The sequence below is a fragment of the Sorex araneus genome, chromosome 1, assembly GCF_027595985.1.
Source record: "Sorex araneus isolate mSorAra2 chromosome 1, mSorAra2.pri, whole genome shotgun sequence".
Classification (NCBI taxonomy): domain Eukaryota; kingdom Metazoa; phylum Chordata; class Mammalia; order Eulipotyphla; family Soricidae; genus Sorex; species Sorex araneus.
Window position 1 is genome coordinate 37,512,801 of NC_073302.1, and position 15,580 is coordinate 37,528,380.

The following is a 15,580-nucleotide window of genomic DNA, read 5'->3' on the forward strand; positions in this document are numbered from 1 at the left end:
GCTTTTCATGCACCAGTAAACTCAGTAAATATCAGAAGATAAAGCATAAGCCTACCACGCCACGGATTTACTCCTAATGTCTCCTCAAAGTGCAGCCCGATGCAACGATTACAAATGATTTTCTTCTAATGTCATTTTACATAACCCTTTTTTCTGCATGAGTAGTTAGTGCGGAATGAATGAATGAATGCCATTAAAACAGTTAATCATTATCTGGGACACTGGCCTTACTCCCTTCACTACTAGGAATCTCCATGACAAAGGCCAAGAGATCAAAACGCCTGAGCTGCCTCAGTGTCCAATTTCTAACAGTAATTTTTTATGCAAACGAACTTGCTGGGCATCTCCCCCTGTGACCTTGAGCTGCCCTTATCTAAACTGACTTTGATCCGATGGGGGTCTGCATCTAGTTGAAGCTCATTACTTACATAGGTTATGCAATCAATTTCACTAATTAAAGAGAATTTTCTACTCCTGTGAACGCAAAATGGACTTTTAAAAAATAATTATACATATGCTTATAGACTAAACTATGTTTTTATTTATTAATCTAATTTGTTATATGAGGATAAATGAAAAAAGCAATTCTATCAAGCAATTGCAGTAAATATATTCACGATCAAATGTAATACCAAGTGAAGTACTGAGCTTCATTCCAGTCTTTATGAACAAGTCACCATGGCATATACACCTCTTATATCAATATGCTTTTCATGCTTGAGAACCACCTTGTTTTTTCAAAAGTATTTCCAAATCAATTTATTCTCTCAATAAACTCACTAATAGCACAAGCCTCCTCTAGTTTACATGCATTTAAAAAATTCAGCCCAAGTAATCAAGCAACACTTTTTTCAAGAAAATATTACCCAACACCAAAAGCTTGTCAATCACAGACAAGGACCCTCAGACGAAGTAACTCAACAGCATGAATATGATATCTGAGCAGAATCAAAGTATAAAGTTAAAATACTTTCCCTCTCTATTTAAAGATACTGTTCTCACTGACCACTCTAGACTGGAAATCAAATTATTTTCTAAGTATTTTGCCAAGTTTCAGAAAGGGTAGGGAGAAAAAGAAGAATGGATGCCAACAGATAGGTAACTGGCAGGTATTAAAAAAAAAATCAAAGCCAGGGTCCAAAGGATAATAAAAGTGTTTAAAAACATGTTTTAAAAAGAAGATTTTGCAGTGAATTGACTGTGTGTGAGGAGACATAAATGATAATCCTGTGTGGCCTAAAATGCTGCTGCTGATGCTCCCTTTACAGAGTTCTTGGCGGTGGGTCCCCATGCTAGAGGCCCTTAACTCCACATACGGTTTTGGAAAAAAGACTTCCATTTACACACTGTCCTGGTAAATGTGCATAGTATTATCTGCCTCTGAAGTATAATGGGATGAACTGTCTCCTCAAATTGAAGGAGAGACATCATTTTACACTTGATCTTAGCCAAAAGGCTAAGAGATAGGAGACATCATTTTAAAATATGGTAACCATTATGAAGTTTTCAAAGCTTTGATTTTTTTCAGTGATAAAAGAATTCAACTCCATCCCAATAACTGCTACTAATTCCCCCTACATTCTAGAATCACCATGAAACGTCACTAAAAAGCATCATACATGTACCTATATACTTTGTATGTTAATAAAAAAAATCAAAAAACAAAACTAAGTTGCGAACCCAACAGACTCCCAATCCATTGGGTAATTCCTTAATTAGGCAGATTTTTGAAACATGTATTATGTACACAACAGACCGGAACGTCTCCTTTGGAGCATTTTCTAGTCTATCGGGTGATTACATCATTAAGCCACACATGCTACGTAGAAAAAAAATCCTTATGAAAATTCATGAAAAAAAATGTACAGCACATCATTAGCATGCAGCAGACGGGTATGCTTTTGATATTTTCTCTGTTAAAAAAAAAACTACATGAAGTAATTAGTGCAGGTCATGAAAACATGAGAAAGGTACCAGACATTGGTGATAATAAAAATGGCAAAAAAAAAAAGCATTTCTCATAGTTTTCCTAAGGCAATTAGCTTTCATGGGGAAAATGGCTACTAAAAGTGTTCATTTGGATTGCAGAATGAAGAGTGCTGTTCTCTTACTAGATACTTCCTACATACCTTGTCACTCTTTTCCTCTCTTTTAGAAACTCCTAAGTTTTAAAAACCTATGTTAAAAGTTACAAAAACTAGTGTTAAGTCTTTTAATTATTAAGGCCTTTTAGAACTATATGTTTATATGCATCTATCTTCATTTTATGTGACCAATAGCACTGGCGATTGCAAGACTGTGTCTTTGTTTCAGCAAGTCAAAACTATGCTAAAGTAATAGGAACAGTGATCAACTATTGGTAAAACTCCCAGGAGTGAAAAGATGTTAAGTTCATAATACTAAGTGCTAGGCAAAAATCTAAAAGACAGGGCATTTGAAGACTAAAAAACAAATGAAACACAAGTTCTCTGAAAGGAAACTATTAAACTTATTAATTTATGGTTTTTCTTTTTAGAAATGAGATATGCCTACCCCCTTCAAACCCTAACAACAGAAACAGAAACCTCTGTAAGCAGAGAACAATGAACATATGCAAGACAGTAAGGATCACAGTAATTCACTCCCTGAATGCTCCAAATCTTCATGGCTTAAAAAGCATCCCAATTTTCTCCAAAAGGTAGTGGCATTTATTCACTGGGCCATAGCTAATTTTACATGGAATGCAAAAATGTTAGTTTAAGTTTAATTTACCACCCTATTTAAATATTTCCAATGCAGCCCTCCAACTGCAGACCTATCCCTTCGTCTATTTTAATTTTAAAGTAAGTTAGCAAAGGCTTCTTTCTTAATCCCCAGAGACTACCTACATAGTGACACAAACGCACAAATTTATGACAGCAACATAAATGCTCTTCTGAAGTAATGTGCAACATTAAGTGAAAATCGTTTCCTGGAAAGATATTATAGGTATCTATATTTTATTTGCCATCTTAAACATATCTGAGTCTTTATGGCCTTATTTTTAAAATGTATTTCCTTTTTATATTTCCTGGTGCAAATGGACTGCATAAATAAGCAATGTGCTATGAGGCTTCAGACCAGCCGATAAAACCTTTCAATTTTCATGCCAGCTTCTTCTTTTGTAATTCAAATCCGCCTGGAAACTGGCAGCTCTGAAAACTGAAACAAGCACTGCCACAAATACCTTGTAATGCTATCGACCTTGTCTGCCCATGCAGTGAGAAAGGGGATGCGTATGTGTCTGCAGCCATCCAGATAACACAACTCATTTTTTGGGGGGTGGGGTGGGGTGGGGATAACAGAAGCCAGCCCCAGACTGTGCACCCAAAGCAGTCATTACCAGGCACGCCGGAGAATAAGTCTCTTCAAAATACACAGTGCATTTAAAAACCATATATGAGGCTGAGCCACTTCTGTCATTACCAATTTTAATTTAGCTCCTTCAGTTTGCCAGCCAGATAAACTCTTTAGTGCTGTTTTTTAATCTATTTGCCACATTTTATGTTTAAGATTATAGTAATGTGGACAGGAGAAGGAATCACTTTTAGGGGGAAATAAAGAAATAGATCCGCTTATCGGCGCCCATCAGAAAGTTCATTAATCAGCCAGGCTTTGTGCCCTCTAAATTGAAAGGTTAAATAATCCTCTCAGGAATATTTCTTGGCCCCTCCGCCAATTGTCCGGAGCGAGCTGCCATTCACAGCACGCGGGATCGGTGACAGGGTATCTTACCACTGTTTGGACCCCAAACAATGAGGGACAAATGGCCTGGTTTACAAAGAACCTTTTAGTACATGGATGGAAAAGGACCACAAGCTTTGATGCAGTGTGGAGGGATGAGGAGGGCGTGGAGACAGGATGTGGGGGAGGGGTGGAAGAGAGCACATGTGTGTGTGACCACATGGATATTTTATCTCAGTGTTTACTCTGGTGGACTCTAAAATACAAAACCCATATTCATACACATCTTCTGGCGACATAAAGTAGTTAACAGATTCAAATCTGCTTATATAATTGGGCATGCAATTGTACAAACACCATCACTGAAAAACTGAAGACCAACAGAACTGCAACTGTATAGTATTTAGTACCTAGTACACAGGAGGTTCAAGCCAACCCCAAGATTTTTAGCAAAACTCTGCAGCACATCTCTTCCCCCACACCCCAACCCTGCTTACTCAACTGAAATACTTAGCCATCAGTCAGAATTCCAAAGCTGTAAGAGCTGTTTAAAGGGGGGAGGGTGGCGGGGGAGTAATGCTTTTTGGCTTTTAGAATACACTCCATCTTAACTCCTGCTTGTTGTAAGGAGTGAACATGGAAGAGACTGCTTTTTGAGAGAACACTGGTCATGGGCACTGAGAAAGTGCTTAGTTTTGTGCTGCCTTTTTCTGCTGGTCTTAGGCCTGAATGTGAGTGGGAGTCTGGAGAAACAATTGACCCTGCTCATAATACGTAGCATTCTGCTGTGAAATCAGGCTGGCTCCTGACAGCAGATATGTCAAGACACAAAGCAGTTCTACCCAAAGTACTAAAAACTAATATGTGTTTTTATTTCTCATCATTTTAACATAAACAGCTTCTGCCCTCAGCAGATTATAATTGGTGTAAGAATTACTCAATTTTCCTCTCACTATTTAGAGAAAGCAAAGCTTTATATAATTGCAGTTGCTTGATCCAGAACAACTATATTCATACAACATCAAAGCTATAATTTAGAAATTAAACATCTATTAATATATGTTCTTCAAAGTGATACCATATCTTTATATGGTACACATTTTACAGAGTAATTTTCATTCAGAAGTTAGCTACATATTTTTGTGATCTTTTCTCAAATGCCTTTATAATGATTTTTAGACAAATCAAGTTAAGAAAAAGTAATTTGTTATATTTAAAGGTTAACTACACTTAAACGAACAAAACTTGGTAAATAATTCTGATAACAAGATACTGCAAGCAATTTCAATAACTACTTTGTGACTGAAGGCTAAGCATTTCAGTAGATTAAGAAGAAAACATTTAGGAGAAAGAGATCATAATACACTTCATTTTTAGGAAAATAAGTCTTTTCCAGAAACATTAGAATAATCTGAGTTCAGAGGCCATCTCTCCAGATGTGAGGTGCCAATGGGTTTGCTGTACTGGGATTCAGAGTGTTGATACATGCCAGGTATTGTACTAACTACATTTATCACCCCCATTTTTCTGGGGCAAGGGAAGAAGGAACTTAGATGCTACATATTTTAACTAGGCTGGTACATCCAATAAATGAAAAAGCCAGAATTTGAACCAATATCTAATTTCAAAGTTGGCATTCTTTTTTATTTTTAGTAAGAAAAAAAATTCTCTAAGTACTTTCTCCAAAATGTATCTGCCCTTCTAGATCAGCTTTATAGCATGTTTTTCTACAGACTTCAGGAAAATGAAGAGGAAATGTGGTACAAATTCAAAAGAAAGTATGAGAGGTCCAAGAAAAAGAAAACCAAGATTTAATTGTATATAAAAATTTAAGTAATGATCTAAAACTTATTCCCTTAATGAAAACAAGATGTGAAACAATCCACAAGTAAATGTAAAGAAACAGTATTTATGACAATTGGGTATTTACAGACATGGTTTTATTATAAACTGGAAAGATGACTTTATAATCTAATAGATTCAGTTTTACATGAAATGAATTTTTTTTAAGGTAAAAAGGGATTTTATTTGGAAGTTTTTAGGAAGGAGAGTAGGGAGAGAAAATGAGAAGAACATGCCCAAGAGAGAATGGGAGCTTCTCCAAAGGCTCTCGGAGAGAGCTCTACACACACCCCAGCATGAGATATGGAAGCACAGAAGTACAATTCTCAAGAGAGGAGATGCATGTGGACCACACATGTGCTGAGGCACACATGTCGAAATGATTTTTTTTTTTTTAGTAATGGAAATAAGGTTGGAGGGATAAGACAGGAGGTAAGGCATCTACCTGACTTGCATGTGGCAGACCCTAGTTTAATCCGGAATTCTACAAGCCCTGCTATGAATAATCCCTGAGCACAGAGCCAAGAGCACAGTCAGGTGGGGGCCATACACCACTCTCTCCCCCCAAAAGATAATGTAAATAATGTGGTACCTTTACTATCAATTGTTACATACTTAAATGACTTTGTGAGACTAATGTTATTTCTGAAAAAAACTGAAAAACTCTTTTTTGAAATGTGATCTCTGAGAGTAATTAGGATAATTCTATTTTAATTCCAAAGGTAATAAGGTTTTTTTTTTAATTTTCTCTAAACATATATCATTTTCTTTATATATGATTTGGAATTTCTCAAAACACCAGAGATGTTGATTTTGAAGGAACAATTGTGAGCTTGAAATGAAAGAAAATACTTACAAATGTGTATAAAAATACATGTGGGGATTGACAAGTAAATTTCAAGCTCAAAATTCGATTTTATAAAAAATTCATTAATTTCAAGTTATTTAAGAGATTTTTGCTTTAAAAACTTTAAACATCAGGGAGGGTCAGGCAGATGAGAGGCCTAGAGAACATGGTGAGCATTCAGAGGCCCTGCGGCTAATCCCAGGAACCACAAAATCCCTGAAGCGCTACGGGGGAGAGCCCAGGCATCCCACTGGGAATAGTCCACAGTGCCACTGGGTGTGGTGCAAACCCCAAAACCAACCAACCATCAACTGGTCTTAAACACTGGGGAGATGGCTCAGAGGGCTGGGGTGCAGGCTTTGAATGTGGAATTCCTGGGTTTCATCCCTGTCAATGCACTGTCCCTAGAGACCAAGTTAGGAGTGAACCCTGAGCCCCACTGGATAGAGTCCCACCCAAATTAAAGAAAAAAAATCCCCTTAAACTTACATCTACTACTGCAGTTAATACCTCAACTCAAAACACAACATTAGTTCAGAGACAGACTGTTCATGTCAAAAAGTGAAAGGACTCTTTCTGAAGTCTGTTCCTACAGATTATTCAAATGACTAACCAAAACCCTACAGGTTGTGGCTGATCATGATTCTGAGCATTTAAGTGAGTCCTAATACCTAAGACCTGTTAGGAATTACTGTAATCTACCATGTCATTCATATGCATGACTACTAAAAGGAATGTTTAATACAAATATCATTAGTCAAGTACACTTTATCTACTTTTAGTCTTACATCCAGAGAAGATAATGACAAGCTCCATCACCTGAAATATGTTTATTTAAGGAATGACATGAGTATTCTATTGAGAAGCTATATGAAAAAGAACCACTCAAATACGCTAAAATATTCTGTGCAATAATTTCTATGTTCTTTACTATGTGTAAACAATTTAACAAAGAATAGGCACATTCAACATTTTATATTTTAAAACTACAGTTTATTACACAATCAGAAACTGAGCAGTGTTAAAACTGCATGAATTCAGAAACCATCAAACTCTGTTTATATTCATTTTTGTCAAAATAGCAACACTAATTTAGAGTATAGTGTTTCAAGTGAAAATAGAAAGCAGTTTTCTCTGGTATTATATAACTAAGGTATTTATCCTTTTTTAAAGAAGAGGAAAATAGGGGCTGGAGTGATAGCACAGCGGGTAGGGCGTTTGCCTTGCACTCGGCCGACCCAGGTTCGATTCCCAGCATCCCATATGGTCCCCTGAGCACCGCCAGGAGTAATTCCTGAGTGCAGAGCCAGGAATAACCCCTGTGCATCGCCAGGTGTGACCCAAAAAGCAAAAAAAAAAAAAAAAAAAAAAAAAGAGGAAAATATATTAAAATGCTATAAATATAAATTAAAAAGGGTTTTTTTTCGGGGGTGGGGTGGGGTGAGATCACACCTGGTGATACTCAGGGGACATTATGGGACGCTGGGGATTAAACCTGGTTAGCTGTGTGCAAGGCAAATGCCCTAACCACTGTACTACCTCTCCAGCTCCAAATCTCTTATTTTTAACAAATGGAATTTATTTAGCACAAATTTAAACATTAAGGAAAAGTACTCCTTAAACTAATTATACTAATTATACTAATTCCTTATACTAATTCATAAGTAAAGGAGAACAAATGAGGAAAGAGAGAAAATAAAGTCAAGATGTAAATTTTTTTTTTTTTTTTTTTTGCTTTTTTGGGTCACACCCAGCGATGCACAGGGGTCACTCCTGGCTCATGCACTCAGGAATTACTCCTGGCGGTGCTCGGGGGACCATATGGGATGCTGGGATTCGAACCCGGGTCGGCCGCGTGCAAGGCAAACGCCCTACCCGCTGTGCTATCACTCCAGCCCCCAAGATGTAAATTTTTATTGTTTTAAGCATTCTCAAGAGACAGGTTGGCGTTAACAGGTAATCACACCTAGCATTTCTTTAAAATTTCCAATAATTGCAAAACCCGAAGAGCATGTAGTACATTTGTAAGTTCTAAATACAATAATCCTGGTCCCAATCAGTAAGGAGCAGACCAGGGGAAAAATATCATAGGGATCTTTTTTTTTTTTGGTCAAAGGAAGAAAGAAAGTTACTGATTTTAGTGGAGTTTCATATTCAATTAGTTTATTATTGAGCAAGATGAACACCAGAAAATGAATAGAAATCATGTCTGGTGATTGGTAACTGGGACACTGAAGATAGAAGATGACAAAAACATAATTGCTTCTAGGTCAAAACTGAATGCTTTCTAAACTGTGCATAACGCATACTTTTCCTGGCTTGAAATACTCAGAGCTACCATTGAATTATTGTCATGAAACTTAAATATAAATATGTTAAAATAAGAAAATGAAGCACTCAAAATATGCCATGCTGACATTTCATTAAAAATTATTCCCTTAAAATCCTGATAATTAGTAAAATTGGAAAGTCTCTGAAACCAATGAAACCATCAACATTTCTTTGAAAAGAAAATACAAAGGCTCTCTGATGTGTTTTAATAAATAAAAAGAAATCATATCTATATTTAAATAATTTTAATCTATTCCCATTTAAAAATAAGTATTTATACTCACAATGTTTAATATCTGAGGAAACATTGTGAGGAGAAAAATAACATGCATGTATAATTTACAATGTTGCTTTCCCCTCTTTCCATTACAGAAGCTTTAGAAAATTGCTTTTTGATGATTTGGCAAATTGTATTTATTTTAAAATGAATCTCATTTATTGAGATTGATAATTCCAGGTTTCATTTACTTTGAAATTGCATTTTCCAATTGCTCCCAATGATAAGTTCTGGCAAAATGTGGTCCAACATGTTAGTGAAAAACGTGGTCCAACATGCCAGTGAAAAAGATTAAAAATAAAAATCAGTTGACATACTAGATAAAGGTAGCAATTATATTTTATACTAAGGTGAATATTTAAATTAATATGAAAGTATTCGCATAAATTTTCCATTTGAGATATCTTTAAAAATCTTGATCACTGCCCCAATCTATGATTTCTTTCATCATGGATGGCGTATTAGGAAATAAGGCACTAACGCTTCTTCAGAAAATTTTTATTCAGGTATCAAGTAACTTGAAACAAACAAATAAAACCAGCCTGATTCATTATGCAGTACTACAATGGAAAGAGGACTTTGAAGTACAGAGCAGTCCTATGACTTCTGAATCATCAGAGCACCATCACATTAACCTCTGTCTTTACGGGCATTTAAGTAAAAACTACCTGGAGCTTCATGGGGAAGGTAGCAGTTCTAGAAAAGCTACTGAGGATAAGACAGGTGCTCACGGACTGATGAATATGAACCACCAGTGCAAAAGTCTGCTTAAGATTCGGATTTCATTGGTAACAAATAAAAGTGTTTTACCTGTGGTGTTTAAAAAAAATAAATGAAAACTATATCTGCCAACTAGACAGATCTAGTTATTTCAACTGTAATATCAAGCAACACTTGGTCAATCAAAACACTTAAATAGTGATAGCAGACAGAAGGAAAACCCCCTACATTTTAAGATGAGTATTCCTGATTCTTATAAGGCAAGTACCTTAACCCCTGTACTATCTTGTCCAGCTCGGATCCCTGATTCTTGAAGTGGCTAATAAAGTGAACTGAAAAGCTTCCAAAATGAACAAAAAAAGCTTATGATAAAGACCTTTTACATATCAGGCCTCAAAAAACAAATAAAAAAGGTACAAAGTTGATTTAAGTAATTCCAAAATACCATGCACAGTTCTCTCCCCCCGACGTCTCTCCCTCCAGAAAGCTGTAGAATTCCAATTTACAGTAGTCGATTAAGAGAGAGGTAATTTTTCATTAAAAGACTCTGGTTCAAGGCTGACTGAAACTATTTTTCATTTTGTTACTTTTTAAAAAAATTCTAATTTAATATTTGGCAACTAGAAAATTGTCCCTCATTCTATTTTCTATCACAATTCCAGGTTAAAGACTTTTGTAAAGCTATAGCCTAAGAACACAAATCTGCTTTCTTATTTTCTTCCTTTTGGATTAATACTCATTATTCTTAAGTTAAATCTGTTGACATACAGGGTTAACTCCTCTGTGGAATGGCAAGGGTGCTGTAGAAAGTAACATTCTTATCTAACACAAAACTCTCATTTCCATAAAATGGTGTTTCCAGAAAAGGTTAAAATTTGAGGAGAAAAATAAAGTTTTATCAATCATGGACTGTAACATATACTCTGCCATTCAACTAGGCAGGTAAAATTACTCATTACTAATAAATTTTGGTCACAAACCTTTCCTACTCTAGAATGGAAGAACAGGAAATGACTTTTCCGTATGTCCCTCCAAGCAAGAATTTCACTTTTTAAATACAAATTTTAGGTATTATAAACACTAAACATATAGGGAAAATATAAATACAACTTTCTCCCAAAAAGTGATATATTTTCTTTTTTGCTTAAAACTTAAAGAGTCAAAATACAAGGCAGTAGGTTGTAACACAATTTATCAATGCACACAAAGAAATCCAAGCGCAAAATTAAACATAAAAGATGTATTGTCCTTTTCGGTTCTTAACACATACAGCTCTCAAACAGCAAATTCCTGGTCACTTTTTTTTAAGTAAGTAGATTAAAAACAAGATTAACAAAATGTCCAAAGCATGTCAAATTATGGCTTCTACTAGTTTAAAATTCTGTTGGTTGTAAAACTCTGTTGGTGGCCATTTTGGCCCAAGATTTTTAATATAAATGAGGCCAGAAATGACAGCGGATGGGGGGAAGGGAGTTTCCTTCTTGAATAGCTAAAGAGGGAAAATTATTATCTAGAATGAATGACCTAAAAGACGAAAAAACATTCAAATCAAATTTTACCAAAAATCTGAAAAGACAACCAGAATTAGAATGCAAGAACAGTGCTACATTAGTCAAAACTTAAACTTACATTTTTTATTAACGTAGTGAGGCCTAGTCAAGTTTGGGTAAGAAGCTGTTCTTTTCAGATACAATTTGCTAAGGTTTTATTTTACCTCAATAAAGCTGAAATAGCAAAACTTTAATTTTCTTCTTATTTCACAACAGGTTTTTAGAAATTTTTGATTTGAATATTTCCAGGTCTACATACCAATCTTCCTCACCTTCTAAACTGCACGAAGAAATATTATTAGGTTTAGCCAAGACTTAGGAAAAAAAAAACCCAAAACCCCCAAGAAAAAAACTGATTTCTGCATAGATTTGAAACTGGACACTTCAGGTTGCTTTGCTTGTTAAATGACCTTGTAGTTTGGTGATTGGGAGGTGGACAAGGGCAACTCGGAGAGTTCACAAAAGTGAAATTCTCAACATAGATGTACATTAGCCAGTTTATTGTTCCCATGCATGGGTCATTTTGGTAAGAAATGGATACTTCTTGGTTAGAAAAACAATCAATGTTTAGGTGGGGAAATTTCCAGAGTTCTCGGAAGCCTGGGAGCAGTCCCAAAGTGGGCTTCGTTACTTTGTCACTGCTCTCATGTGTGAGGGCTACTCTGAGTCAATAGATGGCAGTCCACTGCCTGGAAAAGAGCTGCAGATGACTGAACTCGCCAGGCATCTGCCTTTAATTAAAAATGAAATACTGCGTACAATGGTACAGGTTTGGATTTTACCTCGATACGTAATTGTTTATTTTATGTTAGATGGACTGATGCCTATGCATACCTGCCAATAAATACAGCAGCTTTGCATTTATCCTTGCACAATAAACTTTTAATTAGTAATTCTTAATTTAAACTTGATAATTATAAATTGTGACAGTGACTGCAATGTTTTTTTGAAGAATTAATTAGGATTCCAGATTTGTGACAAATGGATTTTTCAAAACAACTTTGTTATTAAAAAATACCTATACTTCCTCAAAAGGAAAATAAATTCATTTTATTCATGTAGAATTTTTATAATTTCTGCTTTTTCAAATTGTAATAATAAGCCTTCAAGTATTCCTGTTCCAATAATTTCTGGTTTCTGCCTTTCTATGTGTTATATATGAACACTGGTACAAGAGAAAAGAGCTGTTTTAAAATAGAACTTCCCACAGTTCAAGTTTTCAAGATTGAAATTCTATAATTTAAGGAGAAAAAAGAAAAGAGAAGTGCTATTTGTTAGTTAATAAAAATACTGATTAAAAAACTGCTATGCAATTAGAGTGGTTGTTCTTAAGAATTATGGGACTGAACTGTAATCAAGTTTAAGCTAAAAAGATTTCAATACGATGTCATAATAAAAATATACAAATGCAAAAACATATGAGTTAAGCTACTAATATATGTCATGCATATCTGTGTTAACATGAATATGTCACAAAAAAGATGTCACAAAACCCAATGAGACTTGAGGGATAGTTGAGAAACTGCAGCTTTCTATTGAGAATCTTAAGTGAAATGTGTGCAAACAAATAATTTAGTATACCATGCATTGTGGGCCTGTATTTTAAGTCTGAGTCTAGTTGGTCATTTTATTTCTGTAAGAGGAGAGCTGTAAAGACAGGCTTTAGAGTAATTTTTGCTATCTTTTGCTTAGTTAGTATATTTTGATACATTAAGAGAAGTAACTAGTAAGAATAAAATGAATTAAAAATTATTTAGGTATTAAACTGTCTTCACTATATTGGGCATCAACCAGCTGATTCCATATCAGACCTTCTTTTACTCAGTTTGAAGTCATAATAAAATGAGAAGTTTTGAAAAAACTAGATAGTACTAAGCAGGTATTTATACACTTGGAGTACATCAAGAAGAGCATTAAGAATGTGAGGGTTTAGTTGTTTTATATAAGATATAAAAGGTTAAGATTTTGCTAGCATTAATATAAAGTATAAAAATTTCTGAAAAGCCTGAAAAATCAAACTGAAAGATATTATGGATTGAATGCTTGTGGACTGTAAATAATACATATTTTAAAAAAAACCCACTGGATTACAGATATTTTTATGGTTCCAAGAGTATTTTTCATTATATGAATTAAGTCTAGGCAGACTGAGAGCTATTCTGATATAATCATTAATAATGTGAGCAATAAAAAAATAATAAAAATCTTTTAAAAACAGGCAAATAGAGGGCAGGATAGCGGGCAGGGAAGAAGAGAAAAAGTGTATTATTGCTTTCTCAGTGCAAAAACTCTTCAGATGTTTATTATCTTCCAGAAGAAGATGCCTGTCTATATTTTATGGTCAGCAGTTCAGAGAAGGGTAAATAGGCTTGGTCTTGGGGAAAATAAAAAAGGTGTTTCTACTCACCGTTAGGTGATACTGCCTCCAGATTTCTGGGCAAGCCTGGAAAATAAAAATATTGATCAGCTGGGAGCATGAAACAAGGTACTTTACAGCCTGTTGGTTTTGGCATAACCCAGCATCCACCGGTGTCGGTCACAGGAAAATAAGAAGCTTAACAGAAAGGGTCTGCATTTCAGCTTCAAAAACCTGGCTAGACAGTTTAATTGAATTTTACACTGGTTTAACACACTCCCTGCCATTGTCAGAAAGCCAGTAACAAAGTTTTCTCTCTTTTTTTTTTCCCCTTCTCAGGGTAGAAGTTTTGGGCACTAAGATATAATTAAGAGCCATAACTTGGTTAAACTGATAAATGAACAGCAAGTGGTCAAAAATCAATAAGACTAACCAAATACACCTTTTAAAGAGAACATTTTGGACCATGGTAGTATGGTAGAAAACAAGTTAATAGCAATTGCCTTTAAAAGAACTTCAATATGGTTATATATTTTTCATGTCTGTTGTCATCTCCTACGCAATCACTTGCTGCTAACTTTCAGTACTCTATAAAAGAGTAAAAGATAATTAAAGAACAAAGCTAAAAAGAACTTACAAATCTAAAATCTGTGATTTTTCCCTTAGGGTCTTCTCCATCTTTTACATTTATATAGCTCAAAACAAAAACACCACCACAATAAAACCTCAGTAATTTTGCAGAGGGTAGATTTAGTTCAACCAGAACAAGTTATACCAACACAATAAATAAAATCATAGTAACAACCAAAACCAGCTATGAGTTGTGTTTTTTTTTTGCGTGTGTGTGTGTGTGTGTGTGTGTGTGGTATGTGTAAGTGTGGGTACACATGTCAATTTTCAGTCATTAAAACTTATGACAGTAAAAAAGGACACTTTTTCTAATCAAGCTCTTTATAGTTGATTAATTTACCATCATCTCAGAAAAAGAACTACTGAGGACAAAAATTATTTTTAGTAATAAGTCTATTAAAGCTCTTAACTAAGCCACTAAGTCAAGCAAATGGCAATTCTTAAAGTGAATGAGAATTCAGTTTTTAAAATATGTACATATACATACATGGACATACATGTGTATCTAAAATTAGAGCAAGTTGTCTTTTATAAGCCTTTACAATCCTTGTTTTTTGGTTTTGGGCTACTCCCAGTGGTGTTCAAGACTTAACTCCTGGTGGGGCTCAGGGGACCATGTGGGGTTTTCAGGATAAAACCTGGGTGGGCCACGTGCAAGCAAGTGCTCTGCCTGCTGTACTCTCTTCAGCCCCTAAAACTTTATAATCTTTGGCATGTATTTTTAAATAATTCTTTTCTGATTTGTCGTTTTTCTTTTATTTATCTTTTTCCCCCATGGTAGTGATACAACAAAGATAATTCACACAGTATAAAAATATCATGCATATTGTAATTCAGAAAATATTCTTTGAATGACATAATCTCTGATAAATGATTAGAACAAGAGTAGACAAGATCAAATTGTTCTGAAAATTTTATTCACTGGGCATCTTAAGCTGAAAATCCTATGTTATATTCTAAAGAAAGGTAAATTATGTTGTTTGGTGGTCAGCTATCCAATTCTAAGTTCATGTTCAAGAAAACTAAAATATTCTATTTTAAAGCCACTTATATACAGTAGATTTCTGGATGACAATGATCAAGAAGAAACTGTTTCTGAAAAGTAAAAAATAGATTCATAAGGCAAGAATCATGTTTGATACCAAGTAAAAGCTACAAGCTTGTAGATAACAAAAGTTCTTAAGTACATACAAATATATATACACACACATATATACATGTGCATATATATTACTGCATATATACACACAAAGTATCTTTAAACAGAAATCTAAGGTACAATTTTCTTTAAATATTTCCTACCTTCTATCATAAGCATTTTGCTG

The 15,580-nt window shown here is 34.8% G+C and overlaps 1 protein-coding gene across 2 annotated transcripts in view; it reads right to left on the reverse strand.

Annotated features, from left to right (window-relative positions):
- ZCCHC7 (zinc finger CCHC-type containing 7) overlaps nt 1-15,580 on the reverse strand; it is a 217,459-nt gene that overhangs the window by 16,518 nt on the left and 185,361 nt on the right. For both annotated transcript variants that reach the window (XM_004600415.2, XM_055123878.1), the window contains exon 6: nt 13,677-13,712. In XM_004600415.2, the coding sequence (XP_004600472.2) occupies nt 13,677-13,712 (36 nt within the window). The remainder of the gene's footprint in view (nt 1-13,676; nt 13,713-15,580) is intronic.